This window comes from Coturnix japonica, unplaced genomic scaffold (assembly GCF_054131305.1).
Source record: "Coturnix japonica strain WE unplaced genomic scaffold, WE-NBRP24 Scf045, whole genome shotgun sequence".
Taxonomy (NCBI): Eukaryota; Metazoa; Chordata; class Aves; order Galliformes; family Phasianidae; genus Coturnix; species Coturnix japonica.
Window position 1 is genome coordinate 2,979,860 of NW_028188948.1, and position 25,313 is coordinate 3,005,172.

A 25,313-nucleotide genomic window follows, 5' to 3' on the forward strand; every position below is an offset into this window, starting at 1 on the left:
GACTTAACAGCAAAACTCTTTTCTGTTTAGATGACTTCATGAAGCAAAGTCGTGGCATGCTTGTGCTCTACACTATGAAGAACCCTTCCTTCCCAGAGTATGTCTTCAGCAGTGAGAGTGGCATCATGTGCCTGGATATCCATAATGACCACCCCCACTTCATGGCAGTGGGCTTCTATGATGGCAATGTGGCCATCTACAACCTTAAGAAGGCAACTTCCCAGCCGAGCTACATGAGCAGTGCTAAGTCAGGAAAGCACTCAGATCCAGTGTGGCAGGTGAGTGTTCTTTCCCCAAACTGAACGTTTAATTGAGCTGAGTGCAGGCACAGCAGGAAAATACGCTGTATGGGCAGAAGTGTTGGCTTAATTCATGCATTAGTGTATGATACTTAAGTTGTATTTAAAGCTTGTTTTGAAATGCACAGGAAGGCAAGGAAATTGCTTGAATCCTTGGTCCTCAACAGAAACTGAACACATTTACAAAATGTACTTACAGAATTATTTCTCCTTAGTTTTCATTATTACAAATTATTTACATTTGGGGAGAAACTGAACACCTCTGAATATACCAGCATACAGTGCTTTCTGTGCTCCAAACACAGAATCCAATGGCAATAAGTAATGAGAACCATCTAAAACACATACCTCAGCCTTGAAAACAACTTCTTTTGAGCACAACAAACCCAAGGACAGCTGTCTGCAGAAATGACTGTCACTGAGATTCAAAACACAGCACCCTGTGGTTGACTGAGAAGTTTTCTAGTGAGCTAAGCATTGCAGTGTGCAGGTAATGCTCTTAAAGTAATGCCTTTTAAAATGCCTCCATAGCATCTGTCCTCCAAAGAGAGGATATTGTAAAGGACTGGAGTGAATATATTGCTACATCCAGATAGCTTTGTAGTTATGTCTACAGTATAATCTGAGTTAGGACTGGAGCACTAAAAGGAATATATGGGTCTGATCTTGTTCATAGCAGTGAAAGTGTGGCAGCACAGACTTTAGCACAGTCTGCATGGGTCTGCTGAGGTGCAGTTGTGCATATTGTGGTCTGGACTACAGGTTTTGCTGGCACCTGATTTAGGCTTTGCTGCCTAATGTAGACATACCTCTATGCACACGGTCAGTATTCACTGTACTTTGTCACATAATGTATGATTTGTCCCCTAATCACAGGTCCTTGTCATTTCATCTTTCAATTAAAAAATAAATAAATAAATCAAGGCATCCCAATGGGGCTTGCAGGTAAATGTGGGACCTGCCAGAAGCAACAGTGGTGTTTGTGATAAACAGATAAGTGATGCAAAAGTAACATGTTGGAGGACATCTAAATTTTGTATTTGCTGCCTATCTGGACAAAGCTTTTCTTCCAGCAGACATTTTCAGCTCTTCTTACAGGTTTATGTGATACCCCAACATTGGATTGTTCTCACTGTACAGTGTGTCGTACTTCCACATACACAGAATCTATCTTTGCACATGCACACCCCCAAAGGCAGAAAACTCCAAGCTTCTCCAATTGCCATTCAGGCTTCCAGTACAAAATAAATAAAATCAAAGTAGTAGATCCTACATGGAGCTTTCCATGACCTTGCTGCAGCATGCTAGAGGTGGTCATGGTTGCTACTGCACTTTAGAGACGCCAGAATCACAGATCATTTGTGCCCTTGATAAAATGGGGAAAGACAGAGCATTCTCAAGTTGGCCTCATGCATACAGAAAAGCAGCAGCTACATGCAGCAGTAGATGCAATCTGTAAGGAGCTTTTAGAAGTTGTAGTGTACTGCCTGACAGCTCAGAGGTGAAGAAAACTATTAGGCACTCCGGGGAGATATCTCTGCAAAGGAAAGAAACCACATATTGGATATGGACAGAAGTAGGTATGAGTAGCCTGAAGTTCCCATTTGTTTGTTTTATTTCCGGAGGTTGAGTGCTGAGAATTATTATCCTTATTTTTTCTCTTCAGTAAAGTACCTGTATTTTTAGTAAACTTTGGAGTGTCTGGCTTACCTTGCTGTAAAATGAGTGTGCAAAGTTAGTAATAAGGAGATAGCACGGCAATCAGGAAAAGAGCTTGTACACCTTGTTGGAATGATCTGAACTGTAGCTATTTGTCAATATTAGGCAAAAGGATTATAGAGAGTTTTCTCTCCTTTTGTTGGGAGAAAATCAGTCCTGGAGGATGATTTGTCATGTTGAGACACTGTATTGTTCTTCCTCATCTAACATTTAATGGTTCTAGAAAGTGATGTCTTGTTTCTCAGATTTGGCTCAAAGAAGATGCTCTGTTCTACCCACACCAATACCCCCACCAGTCTAAAGCCTATTCTATGTCTAGACTATCCTCTGCAATCCTCACTGATATAGAGACTGCAAGCCCATGCCTACGAAGACTAATTAGAAAAGTAATAAAATTCTCCAGAACAATTAAAAACCTCTGTTCTCTGGACTGCCTGGCTCCTTTGTTTTGAAACAGTGTATTGTTTTTGCAGTGAAAGCGAAATAGGAAGTAAAACAGCCTGACGGCTCTTTTCTTTAGCCATTTCATCTTCAGTAATTTAGTAGTATATCAGAAAGTTCGGATTAAAAAAAGCCAATGAAATAACCCATTATTAAGATAAAAAATAATCTAATGTAGAATTTATAATTCTGTTACCTATTAGTGAGTTCATACATCTGATACTGGCTCCTGTATTTTTAAAGATCCTAACAGTGGTTTCTTCTGGATTCGGCAAATGTCTTCTTTATATTTAGCTGTACTGCAATATAAAAGGAGGAAAATTTTGGCTTGTTTTAAAGAAGATATTTCTCACTCTTCACTACCAATTAAGTTCCAAAGTCAGAACTATGAAGAAAGAAAATAAAGGAATAAGCAATTACAAAGGCATACAAATGTATATGCATACAGCGCAGTGTGGCTATCACAGTCACCAAAGCTTTAGCTTTTATGGGAACATAAAATTGGAAATGATCTTGCAGATCAGTGAGCTAAAAGCTGTCATATCCTGGGATGCTGTGCCAAACATACCATGTTCTGCTGGGCAAGAGTTTTTGTAGGGCTAGACTAAACCCCATTTTAATCGAAACAGTGCACTGAACAAGCAGCACGCACCTCAAACCCATCATCTCCATCACTGAGTACTCCTATAAAGCGTGCCCCTAGACAGGATATCTCCATCATTCAGACAGTGTTTCAGTCACAGAGCTTGGCTTTGGATCTTAACTAGGGTAGCCAAAGCGGCACAACTTGACTAGACTTTGGCATGCGGGACCCACAAGAGCAATCTCTTCCAGGTAGAAGAATCAACCTGCTGGGAAGAGACTTTCAGCATTGAGATCCCCTCCCATTGTCAGCCTTTGAGCTTTGATTTCACTTCTCAACTTTTAAAAAAAAGAAAGGCCTTTTGTTTTTTTCTTCACAGCTTAAAAGAGTGCTTTTCTTCTTACTCCTCATTATTTGAATATTTGAAATATTTTAGGTTTGAAGCATTTGGAAGCTGGAACAGTTCAGAAACAGGGATTGGGTGATAAAGTATTTGCTGTGTCAAAGTTCTGCTGCTCACTTTCCCTTTTAAAGCACATCTTATTCAACAGATCTGTTTCTGCCACGTGCTTCTTGTCCACCTTCCCATAGGACTTTATTTCTGCTTGCTTCTGGGATTTGTACAGTGCCAGCACTTCTGCAGAGGACTGACATATTCTTTTTCACCTTTTTTTCCAGTCAGCAGTACTGACCAAACTCTCAGTGCAGAGCGCTGACCCTAAGGTCTGTAAAGGGAATATTTATTTTGGCTGCGCTTGGAGCAAGTCTTAGCAGTGGCAGGCCAACCCACGAGCACAGCTTGGTTTGGGATTGCTATGGAGAGATCACCAATCTGAAAAACAACCCGGTTCTTTGTGCATGTACTGTATCTGATCTGGCCTGCCGTGGTGCTGGCGCCATGGAGCTTGAGATGGCATCCTGAAAGAATTGTTTTCTGCGTTCTGCTTGTACATGGGAGGAGAAAAGGCTGGCTGCTGCCTACTAACTCTTTGCCAAATGCCATTCAGGTTAAACGTGATGCTCGTGGTTAGAACAAAATGGGCAAGGCAGCACAGTAGGAGCCTGCGAACTCCTGAAGGAAACCTGAGTGAATGCCAGCTTGCACGTTGCTTTACCAGTTGAATGTATGGAGTTGCAGCTCCTCACAGCGGAGGGCAGCGCTGATCTCTGCTCTGTATGACAGTGATGGGCTGAGGGAACAGCATGGAGCTGTGCCAGGGGAGGGCAGGGGTTTGGGAAAGGCTCTGCACCAGGGGGCGGTGGGCATGGAATGGGCTGCACAGGGCAGCGGGCACAGCCAGGGCTCCAGGAGTGTTTTGTCGGTGCTTTCAGATACAGAGTTTGAATGTGGGTCGTCCTGCGTGGAGCCAGGAGTTGGAGTGGTTGAGCCTTACAGGTCCCTCTGAATATTTAGTGATTCTGAGTCTCTCTCACTGGAGCTTGCTCTGTAATTCTGTAATTGATTGATCTCTTCTCCATCTCTGCTTTCTGTGGTAATAAATCCTTAAATAACTGCAGTGAATCATAGCAGTTCATGAAGCCACCCCAGGCTCACCTGGTGAGGTTTTGGCTTGCTGAAGAAAGTAAATGAGATCAGTTGCAGAGCTCCTTTAAAGCCAGTATGGCTTGCTGTTCTCCAGGCTGCTGGGCACAGCTTCACATGCAAACAAAAAAGGCCCCTCTAGGAAGCAGATTGTATTTGCTGCACTTACTTAGAAGCAAAATCATTTTGTTCATAACCCACTGTCACACCAGCACATTTCTGATGGCCAGTCTCCTAAATCTGTCATCTGCAGTCAGACAAACAACTTTTGTGGCTTGCTTTGCTTCTAAGATGTTACTGCTTTGCATAATATTTTGTTTCTTTGGCTTCAGGCAAACAAAGAGTTTGTTGCAAAGAAAATAAAAGAAAAAGAAGAGGCAGAAGGTTGTTATCAAGGTCAGAATAAAGATCATTTGTCTCAGAAAAAGCTCGATTCTTCTGCTGTCACTCTCACTGCTAAGAAGCACAAACTATGTGTTTGTTGTGGGCAGTGCCATGGGAAAGCATTATTCAGCTCCATGGAGATACTGTTAGGGGATAAGTTCAGTGGAGAAACAGAAATTTGGAGAAGGAAGAGCATCATAGACCTTAGACCAAGAAGACTGGGCTGGAAATAGGGATGAAGAGAAGCAGGATGGCTTGGCATGTGAGCTGGCAAGTGAGAGAGTGTAGGGGATAAGGGAGATGAAACCTGATGGCAAGGGTCATTTAACACAAAACTTATAGGATAATACAAGCAAACTGCATCTCATACTGGGTCAGTTCAGTGTCTTCACCTGCATGTTTCTCCTACTTTTATTCTGCTGCTAGCCTTGCTTTGCATTCCTGGCCCAACACAAACACTACATGTTTTGCTAACCTCTTATGTCCCAAGAGTTAAAGAGGCCCCTGTATCCTCACATGAGAATGGCAGCTTGACTTCAGTCACTGAGTGCATGCACAGAAGTACAGAGGTTTGAGAAGAGTGTCCATGGAGCAAACGGGGGCTTTGAGGATCACGTCTGTCACAGTCTTCCTTGCTGGGGCAGCTGTTAACTGCACTTCTGTTCCCAGCAGTTAACTCAAATACCAGGGGCAGGCTGGGATTGCCATTTGCTTGCTGTAGAAAATGGTAAAGAACGGCAGTTTTGTGGTCATTGTTAGAGCTGGGAGAACTTACTGCGGTCATGGTTTTGCTGTAAGAAATCTTGTCCCCATGTTGACAATTTTCAGTGCCCTTCAGGGAATGCTCTGCTGAACCACAGGAGTCTGTCTCAAAGTTTTACACTCATTTAGAGTGATGGTGAAGGTGGTAGAAACTGCAAGGCAGCGCTGTGGTGGAAATGCTAGATAAAATCTTTTACATCATGTTTATACCTTGTTGAAATCCTTTTTGACACTTTGTGAGGCACTCTCAAGTTAGAAAAGTTAATGCCCAAATGCTTCTTTCTAAGTATCTTTGACAATAATAGACCAAGTCCTTTGTTTTTTAACTTCAATGTTATATGTTTTGGGATGATATCAGACTGTATCTGCAAGAGATTTCGTTTCTTTAACTATTCTTCTAAACTGCACCTTGAGTGGGGATTCTTGCAGGTTAGAAATTCTCTTGTAAAGCATTGCAGATCATGTAACATTTGTCTGAGAAGAAATTTTTTTTCCCCTTTGATGCTGCTTTTCCCTCTGTACTTCATACAGACGCTGAATTTATTTTCTTTCTTTTGCTCTGACTGCTGCTTGCTAAAAAGATTATTCTTTAGTGCTGTGTTGTTCTTTTCTCTCCCCATCCATTTTACTCAAGAACCAGATCACTTCACCGTGGATTGCCAAGTTGCTTATTTCTTTTCAGTAACAGCAAGCAAAGTGTATGTAATTTGCTTTCTGCATGGGTTGTACTGGTGCTAGTTCACAGAGAAATCTTCACTCATGGAACATAAAGTCAGTTCGTGGGATGTTGTAAAATGTTAGCCTGAGGCTTCAAAGTCCGGAGAAGTTGTAATGCATTTGTTTGGTTACATGGATCTCTGAATCTTCCTCTGCTGCTTTATGGCCATCACAAACGTTAACTAAATATTTAAAAGAAACTGAGAAGCTCCGTTGGGTCTCTGTGGAAAAAACGTGGCCTGTAATACATGACTGCTGATAGCAGGATTTTCAAACTAGGTGTAGAAAGCACATGTGGGTCTTAACAACAGTGACACAGCCTGCAAAACAACAAGGAAGATGATGTAGAGGTAAGGGCAGGGTAATGGTAGAGCAGGCTAAGCAGGTATGGTGAGGTCAAAGTCATGGTCTGCAGGGGGCAGGGGATGCCACAGCTCCCACCCCTCTCATGCTGCAGTGAGCATCTCAACTTGGTGTGCTTGGGGACAGGGCCCCAGCCCTGCAATGATGGGCACCTTCTGTCAGTAACACTGCAGATGCTGTCTCTGATTTAGCAGCGTCAGAAAGCTTGGGGATTTGGATGTGAGCCTGCCTGCCATGTGCTCTCCCTGCGCAAGGCGTGGGGAACTTCTTATTTTGTCTGTAAATTGAATATCTTGCCCAGTGAGCAGAGTCAGAATTGAAACCAGGAGCTGTGAATTCCAATTGGTCAAAATGCCTGAGTTTTCTGGCCTCTGGCACCCATCATTCAGCTGTGTTCTGTTTGACATGAAAACTACCACTGACAGGACAAACAGGAGAGAGTCTGATGGCTGGGTCCGTGCTCCTCAGCTGCTGGTGTACCAGCCTAATAAATGCAGCAAGGAGTGCTGTGAGGGGAATAAGCAAGCAGATCCCTGGTACAAAGCAGAGCAACCGCCTCCCAGCAGGAGGAAAACAAACTGAAAGTAGGGCCAGCCCTTATCCAGTGCTATTTATAACTGAACTCTGCTTCCTCCAGATAAATCTGAGGCTGTGAAGCATGAGCAATGCACAAGCCCCAGGCTGGGCCTTTGCCCTGTATCAGCGTCACTTCCATGCCATGCTTGCTGCTCAGCTTGGTGCTGAGTCCCTCTATCACCAAGTACTCTCTTTGCTAGAGCTTTCTCTATCCTCTTTCTGCATCCCAGATTCATGTGTGGTGTTTGAAGGCACTGTGGTACAGTGGGTCTGATTCTTTACTACTGTAAGCTGATCTTGCACCCCTGGGTTCGTGGGCTTCCAAAATGTAGCGATTTCCAAGATAAAGGCATAAAGGTGGAAGGCAGTTGGTCCAGCTGTGGGGGAGAAGTGATTTTCCAAAGAGGAGCGTTTATGGGGTTAAATCAGACGTGGAAGTTTGTTTTACAAGGAGTCCTCAGTGTTGGTAAACATATCTGAAAGTTTTCTCTCAGCTATCAATAAGCTTTCAAGTACTAAAAAGACAAAAAAACCCAAAAACAACCATCATCAACAAAAAGGCTTTCAGAAAAGCTTGGTTCTTGCTATTGCCTCCAGCAAGTTCTGTTTCATCAGATAAGCCTGTTGTTAGCTTGTACCTGTGAAATAGCCTACACCAACCTCACACTCATGGTGCAGGTGACGGATGGTCTTTGGGAGCACCCAGATGCACCTGTGCTGTGCTTTCCTTTCCAGATGCTGAGGAATTCTTCCTTCCAGTTCTTTGCTTGGAGAAATGCAGTCCTGCCAGACTGGCTCAGGTGATGCCCAACTTCTTTGTAGGTGAAGAAGCTACCTTCATTTCAGTACCTGCTTACTGTTTTCCAGCCTGTGAGCCACTCTAACCATTGTGATTGGCATATTTATTATCAGGAAAGCTGTGTTACACAAAATGATGGTAGGTAGAGTTAGGAGGCAGCCAATTAAATCTCTGTTCTGCTTCCAGTGGGCAGTACCATAGACCAGAACTGCTCACTACAAATGCAAGAGAAAAGAAGGAAGCCCAAATTAGACTGAAGGGTATTGGGATCTCTGAACATTTTTACATTCATCAGCTGTCTAAACCATTTTCTCTCTAATACAATTGGTACATCCAAATGTTAAATATTACTCACCTTTAGGAATAGGTACTAATTACAAACCTTGTCTCTTTAACAGCTGATGTCATGGGGACAAGTTTGCTTCCACTGCTCTCTGATCTGATCCATTCTGCCCTGTTGCATAATTTTACAGCAAAGCACTGACATATTTTTCTACAGTGGAAGGAAGAGCGCCAAGGACTCTCTTCTGCTTAGCAGCTCCCATATCTCTAGTTTGCTGTCATAGCCAAAACATTTGCATTTAAAAGAAAATCCAGATTCCAAATAGGAACATTCTTCACTGGGTTTATTTTTAAGTGTTTATTTATATGAATGTAAATCAAAGTAGTTTTTATTTATATCTTTCCATCAACTTTTTCTTACACTCAAAAGACTTGTCTGCTGTACAAAGCAGTCTCATCTATTGCAGTGGATGAAGCAGTCACAGTATGGTTGAACTCGACGTGCAGTACACTCGTGAGAAGTGAGACTGAATTTAGAATCAGAGTGAGCCTTCATTTCTGGAAAAAGGAGACTGTTCCTGATTCACAGAAATGAGAACTGGCAGAGCCCTTGAGAGTGTCCTCTTCTTCTGCTTATGGTGTCATGGATTCTACAGTATCATTCCTGAAGTGCTTTCATCAAAATGAGTTAGTCTGGATGTCTTCACCAGTACTGATGGACTGAAGTCATTATCTGGAAAGTCTTAGATGTAACATACCTGTTAATCCCTTTAAAAAAGATTTCTGTAATCCCCCTGACCTGTCAGTGTCACTTTGCTGATTCCTGCACCATCCTCTGATCCTTTTCTGCACTACTGCCACTTAGCTAGAAATTCCCTAATTTCCACTTACTTATGTGCTTTCTTCTTCCTGTGTACCTCCGTACTTGTCTTTATCAAATTTAGTCTTATTGTTTTCAGACTGAGTCTCCAATTTGTCAAGTTATCTTTGAGTTCTGATAATAATAACAGAAACCTTTGTCTCGTGTATTTTGCCATCCATTATGCAACTTACTAATGAAAATATTGAATAGAACAAGACCTGGGATGGTCCCTTGTGGGAACCATCTACTGTTGTTCTCAACTGGTCAGGAAGTCACTGGTCATTACTCTTGCAGATTCATTTTTTCAATCACTCATCCACTTCACTGTAATTACATCTAGACTTAATTTTCTTAGCTTGCTTCTAAAACATTGCAAGGAGTATGCCAAAAGCCTTACTAAATTAAAGGTAAATCACATCTGCTCCTTTCCTCTAATCCTGTAGACCCATTACCCTGTCAGAGAAGGTAATCAATTTTGTTTGAAAAGATCTTTCCTTGCCAAGCCCATACTCACTGCTCCCTATCTTCTTGGACAATAGATGCATACTGATGACTTAATACTTTGTTCCAGCTCTCAAGGTTCTGAGGTAGGCTTACAGGTCCACGGTCTTTTAACATAATCTTTCATGCTAGCTTTTGTTTGGGGGTTTCTGGGGACATTTTTGCCTTGTTCCTATCCTCCAGGACCTCTCCTAGCTTCCATAGATAATTATGTATGATTTAGAGATTGTTTCACCTGCTGCTTGAGCACCTTAGGGTGAATATCATCTGGTCTTGCTCAGCTGGGTATATCTGTCTTCGCATTCCAGCTGTGCTGCTTAAAGATCATTTTGTTAAGTATCTAGTCACAATATATTTTTGTATGGCAGTGACAGAAGGAGGGCTTTATTTGTGGCTCTTGGTGGCACCTGCCTTAATCTTTGTAAATGACAAACATGGTCTTAGAGTTAGAGGCTCAGATGGATATTCCTGGGATATCTGATACAGGCTCCTGGCAGGCACCGGTCTCCTGGCCCAGAAAGTCACATCCCTTGTGAAAGAGTCTCCAGCTTCTTCCCCACACAGACATCTCAGGCAGTAGTAGAAAGGTATTATTAGTGGCACTGCACTCTTGACAGTTGCTTTCTTCTTGAGGTTTCTGGGTATGCAAAGACTCTTCAGCCTGAAAGAGGCAGCCCAACTTTCCCCATTCAGCAGACATGATTCTTCCTCTTGGGAGCAGCTGTTCCTCTTTAATTGCACCTGGATTCACCCATCTGCTCTGCTTTTACCAGTACCATGTCTAGAGATCAGGGATGGGGATGATGTTTTTACTGCAAGTCTTTTGAGAACAAAATCAAGTGCTAATGTATTTTGAGGTAATGTTGACGAAACCTATTATTTTGTCACATTCTTTCTCAATGTACCACAGCAGAAATGCTGTCGGGTTCCCAGTGTAATAGTCAAGAATGGTAAAAAGCCTCGATACAGCCCAGTGATCCCTTTGGCCAAGTGAGCACCTTGGGGCAGGAGCTCATTATGCTGTACCCAGACACTTCGGCTCCAAGATGGGCAAGCTGGCCACCTCATTGTTCAGATCTTCTTCACTTAGAGACTGGCTGGAGCCGACCATGGCTGCTTCCTTCCTGCCTGGTGTATTTACATCAAGCAGGAAGCTTAGACCCACAAGAAGCTATGGCACAGCCAGATCTTCTCCCAGCATAGTGATATCATATAGTCAAAGTACATTCTGGACCCAGGAGCAGCTTTTGCATGAAGACTTGGTGAAAAACATTGACTGGGCTCCTTTGACCTATATCATGGAGTAAGCAGTCTGCATGACGTTATCACAGCTCATTAAAATTGTCATTTTTGTTGCAAGTTGAGGTGAGTCATCTGGATTTAGCTCACTCTTTGCCTTTATCCCAACTAACCGTGGGAAGGAATCCTTTTGTCCTTTTGTGTTTTGACTAACACTGGAGTTACTTTGCATGTGAGTGAAGTAACCTGTGTTTTCTAGGTCAGACATTTTGGAGGGTCTCTTGTGACCAGTTTCAGGAGAGCAGCCTTGTTTCTTGCATGCTTTCCTCCAGGTGCCTGGCCTTGGCTTCACTTTTAATAGCTAGCAAGAGATTCTCAGTGAGGCAGCAAGGGCTATGAATGGGGCCAGGCTGGGAAGTCTGGTAAGCGGTAAATGAAGAATAGCTGGCAGTGCTTTGATGGAGGATACTTGGGGAAGTTGTTATAGAGGTGCTACCTTGTCTTAGCAGCAAGGGGGGGACAAGCTATTCGCTCCAAGAAAACCAGAAGTCAACATACTTGGTCAGCTGATGGTCAGAAGAGACTTCCACCACAGCAGATCCCAGGACATTGGAGGAGAGTGATACAGGGAGAGAAATAAAAAATAAAGGCAGCTTGTTATTAGCAGGAGGAGATTGTGAAAGATTTCTTCTCTGCTGGTAATGAGCTGGTGTTTCTGGATGCCAGGAACCAACAAGAAACACATTTCTTGTGATGGTGGAAAGAAATGAGAACTGCTTCCTGGCTCAAACTAAAGGTTGCTGTAGCGAAATCCAAGGAGTATTCACACCAGAACACAAGAGAGATCAGCCTGGCTCCAGAAGGTGTGACCTACAGAGCAATTTATTGCAGATCAGCCTGCAGCAGGCTGCTTTGGAAGGCTGAAAATAGGATAGCAATAAAATGGAAGAAGTCTCTTGTATGCAGACCAAATGTGGCATGAAGACAAAGAAAATTAAAGGAGATGAAGGTACAAAATGAGCTGTAATTACCCAGGGTCATAAAAAGGAAAGGATGATATTTGGGAAGTGTACTGGAAGTTGGAGGAATGAAGAATATATGTTCATTACTAAAACCAGCTTTCAGCTAATACTGAGTAGTATAGAGAAGAATGCACTATTTGATGCTATGTTGTTTAATCTTAAAATAAGTGTATAAGGCTGACTGTTTAATGTGATTAATGTAAAAAGGGAGTGAAAGCACAGTTCAGAATAGGGAAGTGCAAGTTGAATAATGTTTTGATGAGACAGGTATGTGCTCATCATCAGGATCAGCTTAAATATACCCTGCAGTATTTGAAGAATTAGCCAGAGCAATTTTAGACCATTAGTGAGAATTTTAGGAAGTCTTTGTACTATATACATCCTTGATTTTAAGCAGAGACTAGTGATTTTTTGTGCAAGCCCATACGCAGCTTCCAATCTAATTGAATACAAGCCTCTACTCAAAGGCAGAACTCCTGAGGCATGGACAGAGGGAAGTGTTGTCCTGCTTTTTTCTGTGGATGGGGGCACATTCATGTATTTGTAGTGTGAACTGACCAAAATAACAATAAATGTCATCAGCAGATTTTCAGCAATGCCACAGAACCAGTGTCTGGCAAAAGACATTTCTGCATGTGATTTTCTTGAAGGTTGTATTCTTGAATGTAGAGGGGACATGGTATGGACAAGGTACCACAGACCAGAAACCAGTATCTGAACAATTTACCCATGCTGCAGGCATCCGTAGTGACTTGCAAAGTGTATATTATAACATAGCAGTGCATTAGTTGCACTAAAATGCTTGGCCTGTAGGACAAACATGGCTATGAAAAGGAGGAGAGGTCACAATGGACTGGAAGAATTTAAAAAAATCTAGGTTAAAATGTTAGGTTTGGACCAAGAAAATTATTGACCAGGCAGACCAATTTCAGTCACTGGAAAAACACTTAGACAAATGGCAGAGTGGTTTGTAAATGTCTAGATAATAAGGTAATTCAGAGAAGCCAACATGGATTTGTCCAGAATAAATTGTTAAGCTACTGTAATTTCTTTTTTTCTTTTGTCTCAGAGAAATGGACATCACGAAGAAGGGAAAGGCAGTCAACATTATCATCTCAATCCATCTTGACTTGACTAAAGCATTTGATCCAAGCTCCCACAGTGACATTCTTATTACCACTGTGTAGAAATATGAATTGGATAAAATCTCTGTAAAGAGTTTGTTTAGGTGGCTCAGCCCATGTGCTCCAAGAGCAGTATCCAGGGCTTGCTGTCACACCCTGAAGATGCTTCAAGTGAGACCCACCAGCTATCAGCCCTGGTCTTCTTTTGATCAATACTTTCATTAACAACTCAGATTAAGAATAAGGAAGCCCTCTTGGGAGGCCCAGGGACTTTGCAGAACATGATTATGTTCAAAACCATCTTGATAATTGGAAGAACGGTCCAAAAATCAATGTGATGAAATTCAATAAAGGCATGAGTAAATACTGCATTTAGAAAGGGAAAATTAAATGCACAGATAGAAACGAGGGAATGAGCAGTTAGGCAGCTGGGTGCCAGAAGGGGTAATAGCGGATCATCAGTGGTCAGCAATGCCATCCTGTTGCACAGAGGCACATAATTCTGATTTATTTGCAGGAATACAAGGTAGAGGAGATTGTAAATCCTGCTTGCTTGTGCCTAAGAGAGGAGGCCCTGTACTGTATATTTCCAGCTGCATAGAAGGGCTGAAAGAGAAGAACTGGAATGCTTAGAGAGCATGAACTGGAAGGAGTTTATGGTAAAGGAGATTTCCTCTATAAGGCCAGTTAAGTCCTGATGCTTGTGTAGGTGGCAGCTGTTGAGTGCCTGTTTTTGGAGGCTGGAGAAAACAGCAATGTGAACCACCACCAGTGGTCATGTGTATCCAACCCCACCTCAGAAGAGATGTCCTCTTTTGTTCCCCCAAACCCTTTGCTGCCACGACAGTTTTGCTTAGGACTATACTGCTTGCCAGGTTGGTGCAGGAAGGATTTTGTCTCTGGGTCACATTGGCAGGGATTTTCTTCAGCAGCCTGGGGGCTCACTCACTGATCTGTGTGTGTATGACTCAGCTCCTCAGGGTTTCATAAGGCTTGTGTCATTCCCACTTCCTACCTCTGACAGACCTTATTCTATTTTTTAACTTTGAATGACCCAAACTCCTTTGCTTCACCTTGTGCAGGAGTCAGCAGGGCGCAACATCCCAGTGTTGGCTAAGATTCATGGAGTATAATTAATAGGAAGGAAAGGAATTGCTTGTTGTTTACTGTGTATGTGCCACATATGGCACCCCACAGCTGAGTCTTGGCAAGCCAGCAACCAGCCAAAGGAGCTGGTGCTTGCAGTAGCGTGTGTCCCCTTAGAAGAAAGGAAGGCAGATCCTGCCTGTGGCTGTCTGCGAAGTGCTCAGGTCAGCTTCATGGCCAGGGTGGCTTTGACCAATTTTATTTGTCAGCATGAATGACTAACAGCCTCCATGCCAGGAAAAAAATGATCAAGCACTATTTCTGTTCTAGGAATGACATTAGAAACATGGGAGTTTTCAAATCAGATTGGATAGATGGTCTAATCTTCTGCTGGACAGGAGCCACTGCCGGCTGCTATAGACAAAGATGATATTATTCTCTTGCTAAGAGTTGATAGATTATTGCCCTGCTAACCTGCTGTACGTAGCAGTGAACATGCAGCGTTTTACCTTTATTTTTCTGTGAACAAATAGTAGTTTTGAATATCTTACATTTCTCTATGAATAACCAGGCTTTGCGAAATAAAACTTAAGAAATGATAGGCTTTTCTCACAGGTACCCCACAGCAATGTTTCACAAATTGACTTTGTACTGAAGGAGCAGTCAGGCTGAAGATAACTATAAAGATAACGGTATTATTTTTTATTTTATAGAACCCATCAGGATCAGTCATTTGCAGTACTGTCTTTACCTGTCTCCTTTCCACTGTTGACATACACTTTTCTTTCTTGTGTGATGCTTTGCTTTTACTATATCCTAATTGAACTTTTGCTTTAAGCCATCTCAGGCAGCCAAAATCCTGGGATCATTCTCACATGCTTCAGAAAAGAAAACCTTATTTCAGTCGCCTTCTTTTCTTGTCAAATGTGCCACTTCTCAGAGCACGGATACTGCTAATGGTTGGAGGCCATGCCACATTTGTGGGCCTCTGGGAGCAGGAGAAAGGCCAGTTCTAAGCAGATGCCTAATTTGATTGCAGTATCATGAAGGCTAATTACCTTAATAAGTGTTTGTGGAATTCAGTGATCAGGAGAAAAAATATCATAAACAATATTAAGGCATCAGAGGTGTTGACAGCAAATTAAAAGTATCAAGTGCCTATTTCTGTTTCCTGAAATTCGGGCTAATGCCATGGAGAGCTGCTGACAGTCACGTAAGGGCAGATCTTGATGCCCCTGAGAGCCTGAGTTCAAACCACCTACATTATGTGCCTAACTCAGATGCTGTTAATGGTTTCAGGTTTAGGAGCAAGAGTACCCAAGAGAATCAGCCTACTTGCTTTTGACTCCACCATATAACAGATGAAGAGAAATAGTTGTGACGCTTAACTGAAAACAGAAAACCTGCATAGATAACAGTCAGAGAGATTGTATTTGGAGTGAGCAAACCCTGAGTAAAGCTCTCCGGCTGGGAAATGCTGGAAGGAATTGGATTATGTAATAATCCCATAAGGTTGTTGAAGTGCTTGCCCTGTTGGATGCCTCCAGATGAGGTTTCTTCAACACACTGTGTGAGGATTCTAGAGCTGTCTGCAGTGTGATTAGAGGTGGACTCCAGCTGTTTTATTTGCACATTTTCCATTGATGTAACAGGCTGTTGCTTGGCTCTAGTTTGGGTGCAAAACATCTGCACTGTGCTTAGCCAGAGCAGAGCAGGGAACTCAGCTGCAGAGCTCCAGCAAAGCTCACTAGGGAGCACCTGGATGTGTGCTCTGGTAGTAGTCAGACTTGGGCTGTTCCCTTAGAGAAGTCTGGACCAGTTCAGCTCTTAGCATGTGCAGTGTTTAAACTCCAAGCCTAATCTCAGACCCATGCTGCCTTCAGCACAGAGGTGTCTCTTGCATTTCCCTTCCCTGTGCAAATCAAGGTGTTGCCGGGTTCAACCTGCAGATGTCAGATTCTGGAGAACCCCTTTTCTTGACTTGTGACCCTTTCCTGATAGGAGATATTTAAGTTGCTTGTGTTAACTGCTTCCAGGTTTAAATGGATTTTTTCTTTTCCACAGAAACCTACCTCAAGCTAAGCAACTTTGCCATAGAGGAAGATTGGGAAGTGTGACTGATTTTTCCATATATTTTGGAAAGTAGAAAGTGCCTGAGTTAGAGGAGAGTCAAGTTAGACATACAAATAAGTGCACCTTATTATTGGACAAGTTTAGAGTGGCATTTTAAAAGGCTCTGATTTGAAGCACATCTCTTTTCCTGTGCCCTTCATGAGACAAATAAGCCAACATGTTTGTTAACCAGTTCCTCAGAAGCCTGCATTTTTCTATTTGAATTAAAATTCCTTACTACACCAACCTCATTATCTGAAGCAGCAGCTCATGGCCACCATGATCAGCAGCAGCTCATGATACTGGGGAGATGTTCCTGGAACAGATATATGCAGCACAAATGTGTGCAGTGGCCACCACTGGAAATCACTGTTCTCTGTGTGTTACACTGGACCTGTTCTTTCATCACTAGCCATTTATTCTGAGCAATACTGGATTATGCCATTACTTAATGTCAAACAGAAGTGGTTCCACTTGGAGTCTTTTGATTTCTGCAATGTGAGGATGGATGCTCAAAACTACTCAAGACTCTTTGGTCACATATTATGGCCTTGAAACTGTCATTGTGTGAGCATTCCCTTCCATTTTATTTTTCTTTCTGCAGAACAGTGTGTTCTAGGTAGGAAACAGGTTCACTAGAGAATTAATTACTCTTTAGTGAGTCTCTTGCTGAATTTTCATGCTCCAGAGAACTTCACGGTACAAACAATTTTGTAAAACAGAATTAACAGTTTTTCCAAGGAAGTAACATCAGGATACCCAATCCTGTGTAATTAAAGTATTGAGAACGCTTGCTTGCATTCTGGAATAGGTACCAGATAAATAGCTGTTCACAGATTGAGTATTTGATAAGCTCTGGGATTCTTGTGCCCATTTATCATAGATGATGTTCAGGGAAATGTGTCTGCTGCACTGCTTGGACAGGAACAAATATGCCTTTGAAAACCAAAGCAGAACCTGCCGAAGTGCTTGTCCCTCTCCTGAACTGACAGATGCCCACAGGAGTTTATGCTGACAGGCCCAGTGGCAAGTCATCCTTTTCCCTTCAGTCTGATTGAATTCCAGATCTGAAAATCGAGCGTTCTTAATGCTTTTCGTCTAACTGATATGTCTCTTCTAAACTGTAAGCCATTTATCTGAGTTCTAATCTCTCCTGCTGAGCTGTCACAGTCAAAAGGCAAATCTCCTTACTAGGCACACAGATGCTCTGAAGGTGTAGGGAGGATTTCAGTTTTAATGGAGACCTTTTGATCCCCCTAAAACAAAGTGCCCCAAAGACCCATGTCGCACTTTGCTTGCAAGGGCTCATCTGTGTCCCACACAGGCACAGAAAGCTAATTTGAGGTGAGCTGGCTGAAGGGTAGACATATAACGCTGTATTTGCAGTAATTAGCCAAATGGGAAGGGGTTCATTTGCACAGGGCAGTGATATGTCATCTGCAGCTTCCCTGTGGTACTGTGAGAGATGGGAGTTGTGGGGGCACTTGTGAAATTGCCTGTGAGGAATGGGGAATGTGTTCATACATACTGTGAGCCAGCATCAGGACTCCAGGGTGGAAACCGGGTGCTCTTTACGAAGGGTGGGAAAGAACCCTGCTGAGGGCCAGTGGCTCTGCTGCTAGTTTAGAGTGCTCCGTACTAACTGGGGTTATCTGCTTGTTTGAAGGTGAAGTGGCAGAAAGATGACATGGACAACAATTTGAATTTCTTCTCTGTCTCCTCGGATGGACGGATTGTGTCATGGACTTTAGTTAAGGTAAACAGTAAGTGGCAATTTTCTTTCCTGTCCAAATTATAACCACTTTTTTTTCCAAAGTTCAATGATGTATTAATTGTATTATTTATGATGAGCAAGATCTGAAAAGAAGTGAACATTTCTGGTTCAATCACAGCTTGCTGATATCAACCTTCAGCTGAATGTGGAGCACTGTGTTAAACTCTGAACTGAGCAGAATTAGCCTACTTCTTGCTCAGGGCCCAACCATCCTACGTGCACCTGCAGCATCCCATTGGCTTGATTATGAGAGAACATTTTTCTGCTTCACAGATGCTGAAACTCAAGTCTTATCCTTGCTCTGAAACCTTCCTTGTTCCGGGAGGATCATACAGAGACAAGGTGGAATAATCTGCATTGATCTATAGTTTCATAATTCCTGCTCCCAAAATGCTGTCTTACAGACTGCAATTCAGAAAGGGAAAGGAGAATACATAAACACTGATCAAGTGGGTGACCAAAGTGGTACAGAGTAATTTGGGTTGCAAGACAGGAACTGGTAGCTGCTGCCCAGCTCCCCAGAGCAGCTGGTACAAGGAATATCAAGTTGAAATACTATGGCCATGGAGCAGGGAGAAAGCTTGTGTTTGCAGTGGGACAACAATGCACAACTGGACAGGCAGAGGGTTTCCCATTGCCAAGACACTGCCTGCTTACACCCTAGAAAATCTGTTAACTCATTTGTGTTCCCCTCCTTTGATTACTTTTTCTTTTGCAGTACATGCATTGGCAGAAATGTTCGTAAACAACCCTTAGATTTAATTCTCTCAGTCTTAACGCGTGCTTTCTGTACTGGGTACTTGATTTTACACTTTGAAGAGTTCAATTACTATTACTATTATTTATTTTTTATACTTGGGAAATAATCAAATTACACTGAATGGGAGTTTGAAGCAGCTGTCCCATTATTTCCCAGCTAGCAAAGAAATTTCTTTACATCCTTAGATACTCATTTCTTTAACCTTTCAAAGCCATTCAAAGCTTGTCTGTTCTGAGAGTTTCAGGCCTTGCTGCCATGGGAAGGGTTTCATATCTAACATTATGTTTATTTTTTAAGTCTCATGTTCACCTCAGGACTTGGAGCCCCTTCTAATGAACACAGTAGGAATGTGCAGAGGGCATTGACAATTAGGTTCTTTCATAAACTCCTCCAGATTCATTCACACAGCTTTAGTTACAAAAATCCCTCCGCTAAGCGTGTCCCAAGTCCTTTTCTGAAAAGAGTGCTCAGAGCTCCCCAGATAGAGACAGATGAATACTGCTGCAGCATTCAACTCCTGTTTTATCCCCTGTATAGAAAAGCCAAAGGGATTTACGCTGGGTAGTACCCTCTTAGAGCTGAACACAGCCAGGTAAGGTGACTTGGATGTTAACACCTATTGCCTGGGTCCCAGTGACTGGCTGTGGTCACATAACTGAGTGATCCAGTTTCACACAGGAGGTGGGACACGCTGGATTAAATCTTTTACTTTAAACTTCCGAGAAGTGCTACAGCTTGGATAACTAAGAATCTGCAGATTGGTTCTACTGACAACTCCCCTCTGAAGGGCTTTATGCAATGTTTCTGTGATTCAGCAGTGCTTAATTATGTTCCCACATCATAAGGCTGTTTTTTTCTCCTGTCCCTTGAACGTGTTGGTGTAGCTAGTTAAGAGTCACCTGGTATGACTTCTAAGACCAGGTTAGCACAGTGTTATTTCTACTTACTACTTGCACTTCTTGGCTACACCCCTGCATGAAATTGAGTTGAAGTTACCTCTGAAATTGCCAGAACTGATATGTGCTTAGCAGGCAGGGTGAAATACAAGTTTTACATACATTCTTGTTTCTTTCTTCCAAGAGAAATTCCAAAGAGCAAGCAAGAAATAGAACAAAAAGGGTGCTTTGTAACAATCCATGGCTTTATGCACAGCAAGGAAGAATGAATGATTTGCTTGAAGTCCAGTCTTACAAGAGACTGATCTCTGAGTTTTATTTAGAATATAATTAATGACACCGCAGAGATTTTCTGTTTTGCAAATCCACTGTGCAAATATAGAATAAATGAAAGGAGCTCAATTAATCTTTTTGACAGGACTATCCAGAAGTAAAGCTTCTTCAGACAGTGATAACTTTGACACTAACAAAGCTGAGAGCACAAAGTGAATAAATGAATTCTTACTTCCAGCTGGACAACTGGCAAGCACCACTCAAAAATTGGGTAAAAGTAATCGAATTTTAGCTAAGGATGGTTGAGCTGCCTTGGCTGTAGTTCTCATCTCTGTTAAAAACAGGCACGATCATTTTGGATGAGCTTTCTGAAATGTTCATGTGTCAGTGTTGTCATCTTGGCTTGGTTTTGGGTCATTGGGAAGGTGTAAAACTGAGGAAGAATGTGGAAATTCTGCAGCTTGGAAGCTGTGCTCTCCTTCCTTATATTCATGCAGTGACTTTTGAGGAGAGCTGTTGGAATGATGGCAGGAATGTTTTGGCTGGGATGCAGTCTGGCACTGCTTCTTGGGGTGATCCTCATTGCTCCTGGGTTTGACTAGCAGCCACAACCCACCTTTCTTTTGTGACCTGGAGCTGAATTGCTGAATAGGTCCAGGTGGGCCACCTTTGCCACTTGGGATTAGTAACAACAACTAAAGGGAAATGGGCAGCTGCAAGACCTAATTCTCTAATGCTTTCAAAATGCTTTACAGTTGTTCAGCAGAAGTAGCATATTATTGTTCAGTATTCCTGGAAGGCCAGGCTGTCAACAGTCTGTTTACTCAGAGGAATATGTGAATGGTTCTGTCGGTAAACAGCCCCAGGAACAGATGCATTTTACAGACTGCAAGGCTGTGTACTAAATAAATAAATAAATAAAAAGCAGCACAATGGGGATCACAGCATATATAAGATCCTTTGTGAAGGCAAAAGCCTACAGAAGCTGCCTACAGTGTGGGCCTTGGCCTGGTGGAGGTGCTGGGAGGCATCTTCAAAGAAAGGCTGCAAAAGAACTTGTGCTTTCTCTTTCCAGTTCTTGCACACACATACCAGCATATACGACTTCTTTCTTAATATTATTTCTGCCTATACCCACTGAATCTGTCTGGTTTTATCCCATGTGCTGCAAGAAGAGTTACTAACTTCATAGGCTGCAGAAGACTTCTTGCTGCAGTCTCATATAAAAGTTACTCCCATCAGTAGGCAAAGGTATGTGGTTAGTCAGCAGTGCAAGCTAATGAGAAGAAAGTTAATTATGTTACGGATTTTGACCTTTCTTGGACCTTCTGACAATATGTCCCCTTAAAATATGATTAAAACGTCTTAGAAAACTGTCTCCTCTGAATGGTACTGAATAAATACTCTGAAGGCCTTCTCACCCATTCCTAACGCAAATCCCTGGGACTGACTTTTCCAGGCAAAATCTCTTTTTTCACACAAGTCCTGCTCTGGGTTTAAGAATCTCCAACTAAAGCTTGATTCAGTGAGCTAAGAAGTTATGTTTTGTTCTCGCAGTGCTCCAGTGGGAAATCTGCAGATTCATGAAAACATCCAGTCCTCAGCCCACACTTCTCACTAATTCAATCTTTAGTTCTTTGTTCTTTTTATTAGCCCCAGGGTATTCTTATATTCACAACCAACTCCAATCTGCAGAGGTATTTTAATTCCCAGAGCTAATCTAAGGATGAATCTTTGGCCTCTCTTTGTTTCCTCAGACTCACCCACATGGTGTCTATTTTCATCTGTCTTCTGCCTCCTACCTTGAGTGTAAACTCTTTGGGACAGAGCCTTTTTGCCCTATGTTCACACAAAACCCTGCACTGCAGTGCTGTGCCCTGCGATGCACTCCTTAGAGCTCTGTTGATAACAACATGGTGCACTCTAGCTGTTTGCTGGATATTCTTGTTGGCTGAATCTCAGAGTCTGAGAAGCTGTGAGTGTTAGAACCTGAGTCTGCTCTAGGGACAACAGGGAGATGGTAAGAAGAGAAACCTGGTGAGGTGGTTTGTTATTAACCCCAAGTGTGGGTTTTAGCTGTTGTACACAATACCCATCTTCCACTATGTAGAGGAATTTCACTTGTCACAATTCACACTGACAGTGTCACCCTACACTTGAAAGTACTGACCTATAAACCCAAAGTTGTCCAGGTCAGATGCCTGTGCCTGTGAGATGTACAAGTGGCTCTCAGCACCAGTGCACCAAAGCATCAGTTTCCTGGAGGTCTTATGTAAAGCAGCATGTTAGCAAGTTGCCAGCTGTGGGCATGAAACATTAAACAATTTTTGGAAAGCTTTTTAAAATTCCTTCATAAAATTTGCCATTTGAAAGTACTGAATGTCTCTGTATTGTTGCTGTTGCTGTAAAGCCTGTTATTCATGTGGAATCTCCTCTGCCTGCAGAATGAGCTGGTTCATACAGATGTCATCAAGCTGTCAGCAGAGAGAACAACGACGCAGGGGCCAGAGGGTCTGCAGCTGCAAACAATTGGTAGGAGCCCAAGTCCTTGCCATGCTGATTAACCACTGACTCAAAACCTCTTATCAGGCATTCTGGGGAATTAAATTGGGAATGGGATATTGAGGAAGAGAAGAGCAAAAGAAGGGTGACTCCTCCTGGCTTTGAACATGTAGTAGGATAAAGGCTGTCTGTAGCAATGGCCACTGATTGAGTCAAGGTTTGCTGCTTGCCTCTACTTGCAGAATAAGATAAATATTAATTCTAAAAATAGGACTATAGGGAATGGCCTCAATTTGCACCAGGGGAGATTCAGGCTGGATGTTGGGAAATGCTTCTTCTCTGAAGGAGTGGTCAGGGGTTGGGGTAGGCTGCCCAGGGAAGTGGTGGAGTCACCGACCCTAGAGGTGTTCAAGGAATGTTTGGAGATTGTTGTTGAGGGATATGCTTTAGTGGGAGCTATTGGTGATAGGTGGACAGTTGGATGGATGATCTTGTAGGTCTTTTCCAACCTTGGTGTTTCTATGATTCTATGACATCTCGGTGCAGACATGGCAAGGGAATTACCTGTAGTACAGGATTAAATCAATTGTATTCCTCCTACCAGATGCTGATCTGAACTGGCCAAATCAAAATGAAAAGCAGCCTCTCCTGAGTGCACAGCTTACCCAACCTACAGTGTGATGTGCCGCGTATGGCTTTGGCTCTCTAAAAGCACAATGCCTATTCTGAGCTACTGTGTTAGACTCCCTCCATGCAAGGTAGAGACTGCAGTTCTCTAGGTTGAATCCCCTTATCCTTACTATACTTACACTATCCTGTGTTTGGTATAGGATGAGATGAGTCAGCTGTGGAAGTCCCAGACTACACAGGGAGCCGTGAGGATTCCACTAATCATCCTACTGTACCTGCTTCTTGCTTTGAAGCTGTGGTCTTGGTTTGCAGAAGGCACTTGCTCTGCATTTAGAAATGTTTCTAGGCTAGTAATTCCTGAATGTGTGTTTGTGGAAAGTTTTGCATTGCCACACAGATTGTAAGAGACCAGCTAAAGCTGAACACTGCAGAACTCCCAGAGGCACTGGGATTATTTGTTAGTGTTGCTGGGAAATGGATTTTTCTAAGGCTTGCCTTGAATATTTAACAATCTATTTAAATGTTAAAAAATGCTGACAGTATTACAGGGTTGAAACAACCTTAGCAATTCCTTTGAGGTCTACATTTTTTTAACGTTTAAGACATAAAGCTATTTTCAGCTGCCTTTGCAGAAAGTTCTCTGTAATGATGTACTTCTGGACCTTCTTTGCTTGTTCTGATTCCTCCTCTGATGATTTCTGTGCATTTCCCTGATGGTCAGCAGACCCAGATTGCTCTGGCACTAAGCAGACATCCCATCTTCTGCTCAAGAACCTTACTGAAATTTTCTTTCACCACCACAAGAGTTTAGTTTCTTGGATGATGTTGCATCTGTTAGGGGAGCAGAAGCCAGAGGATATCAAGGAACCACATCCTGTTGTGATGGATGCTTGTTTTATTTATGGGTAACAGTGCTGCTTGATTTGGGGCTTTTGAAATAAGAAGAATCCTTGTGTGACTGCCAAAAGATTTGTTCTCAAATCACATCCTTTACTGTTGGGTTTACTGAAGTGAGCCTGCTAAGTGGCTTCTGAGCCAAAGACAAGATAGGGTACAAGGAATTATTGTGTTTCCTCTCCGGACCCTTTAACACTTCAGAAAACGTTTATGTGGTTGTCAAAACCAACTGAACAGAAGAGATTTGTTTTCTCTAACAGGAGGCAGACCAGGTACTCACCACTCTTACATTTGTAAACTATTTGCTACTCCCTCTATTGTGCTAGAGGATACTGATTTGCTGGAGGTCCAGATGTAACTGGAGTCTTGGTCACCTTAGAGATGTTTGGAATCAAAGACAGATACTAGACACAATAATGGGCTTGGTAGGACCAAAGAGCAGCAGTGACTGAGTGCAGAGTGCAATGCTGATCTGTGTTCTGTGTCTGGCAATGTCCTTGAAGTTATATCTGAGAGAGGAGACTGAAACAGAAGCTGCAGTCTCTGATGGGGGCTGAAGTTGATCCCAAAGAGAACAATGGAGACTCCCTTGGGTGCCCTTGCCTTTAGAGGCCATCTGGCAGGCACTGCTAATCACAGGTCTGTGTCAGTTCTTCTTGGATCACAGAGTTATTTTTTGTACAGACAGAATTCTCAGAGGCAGTCTTAAGGCATTTGTTGCTTTAGAAAGCAAATGGCATCCAGGGGTTGTTGTTATGCAAGGCTTTGGATCTCCTCACCAAGCGATCTTTGTGGCCAGCTTAGGGGAGACCCAGTGTGGGTAGAGCACAGGGCAACTGCTCCAAGAGCTAAATTTGCCACTGACCTACTGTGTGTTTTACTCCAAGTCTGTTCACCCTTCTTTCAATTCCCTTTCCCCTTTGTGTATGTTGTTTCGTCATATGGAAGGTCCTGGAGAAAGGTGCAGCTTGGAAAGGCTTTTAAGAAGGGGTGGCTCTAGCATTTTTGAGGAGCTTCTGGCTAATCAGTCGCTTTTGGAAACTTTGGCAGTGTGCATGTATAATGGGCAGGGAGCTGCACAGGTGAACAAATTTTCTGTATGACTCCTGTCTTTTTTTTCACAGGCTGTGGGACATCATTTGATTTTCACAAAATGATAGACTATTT

The 25,313-nt window shown here is 42.7% G+C and overlaps 1 protein-coding gene across 1 annotated transcript; it reads left to right on the top strand.

Annotated features, from left to right (window-relative positions):
• LOC146752493 (dynein axonemal intermediate chain 1-like) lies at nucleotides 1-22,696 on the top strand. Its single transcript, XM_085531795.1, has 3 exons — nucleotides 1-278; nucleotides 18,081-18,170; nucleotides 22,562-22,696. The coding sequence occupies exons 1-3, from the start codon at nucleotides 39-41 to the stop codon at nucleotides 22,679-22,681; spliced, it is 450 nt and encodes a 149-aa protein (XP_085387921.1). The 5' UTR covers nucleotides 1-38; the 3' UTR covers nucleotides 22,682-22,696.
• The last annotated feature ends 2,617 nt before the right edge of the window (nucleotides 22,697-25,313 follow it).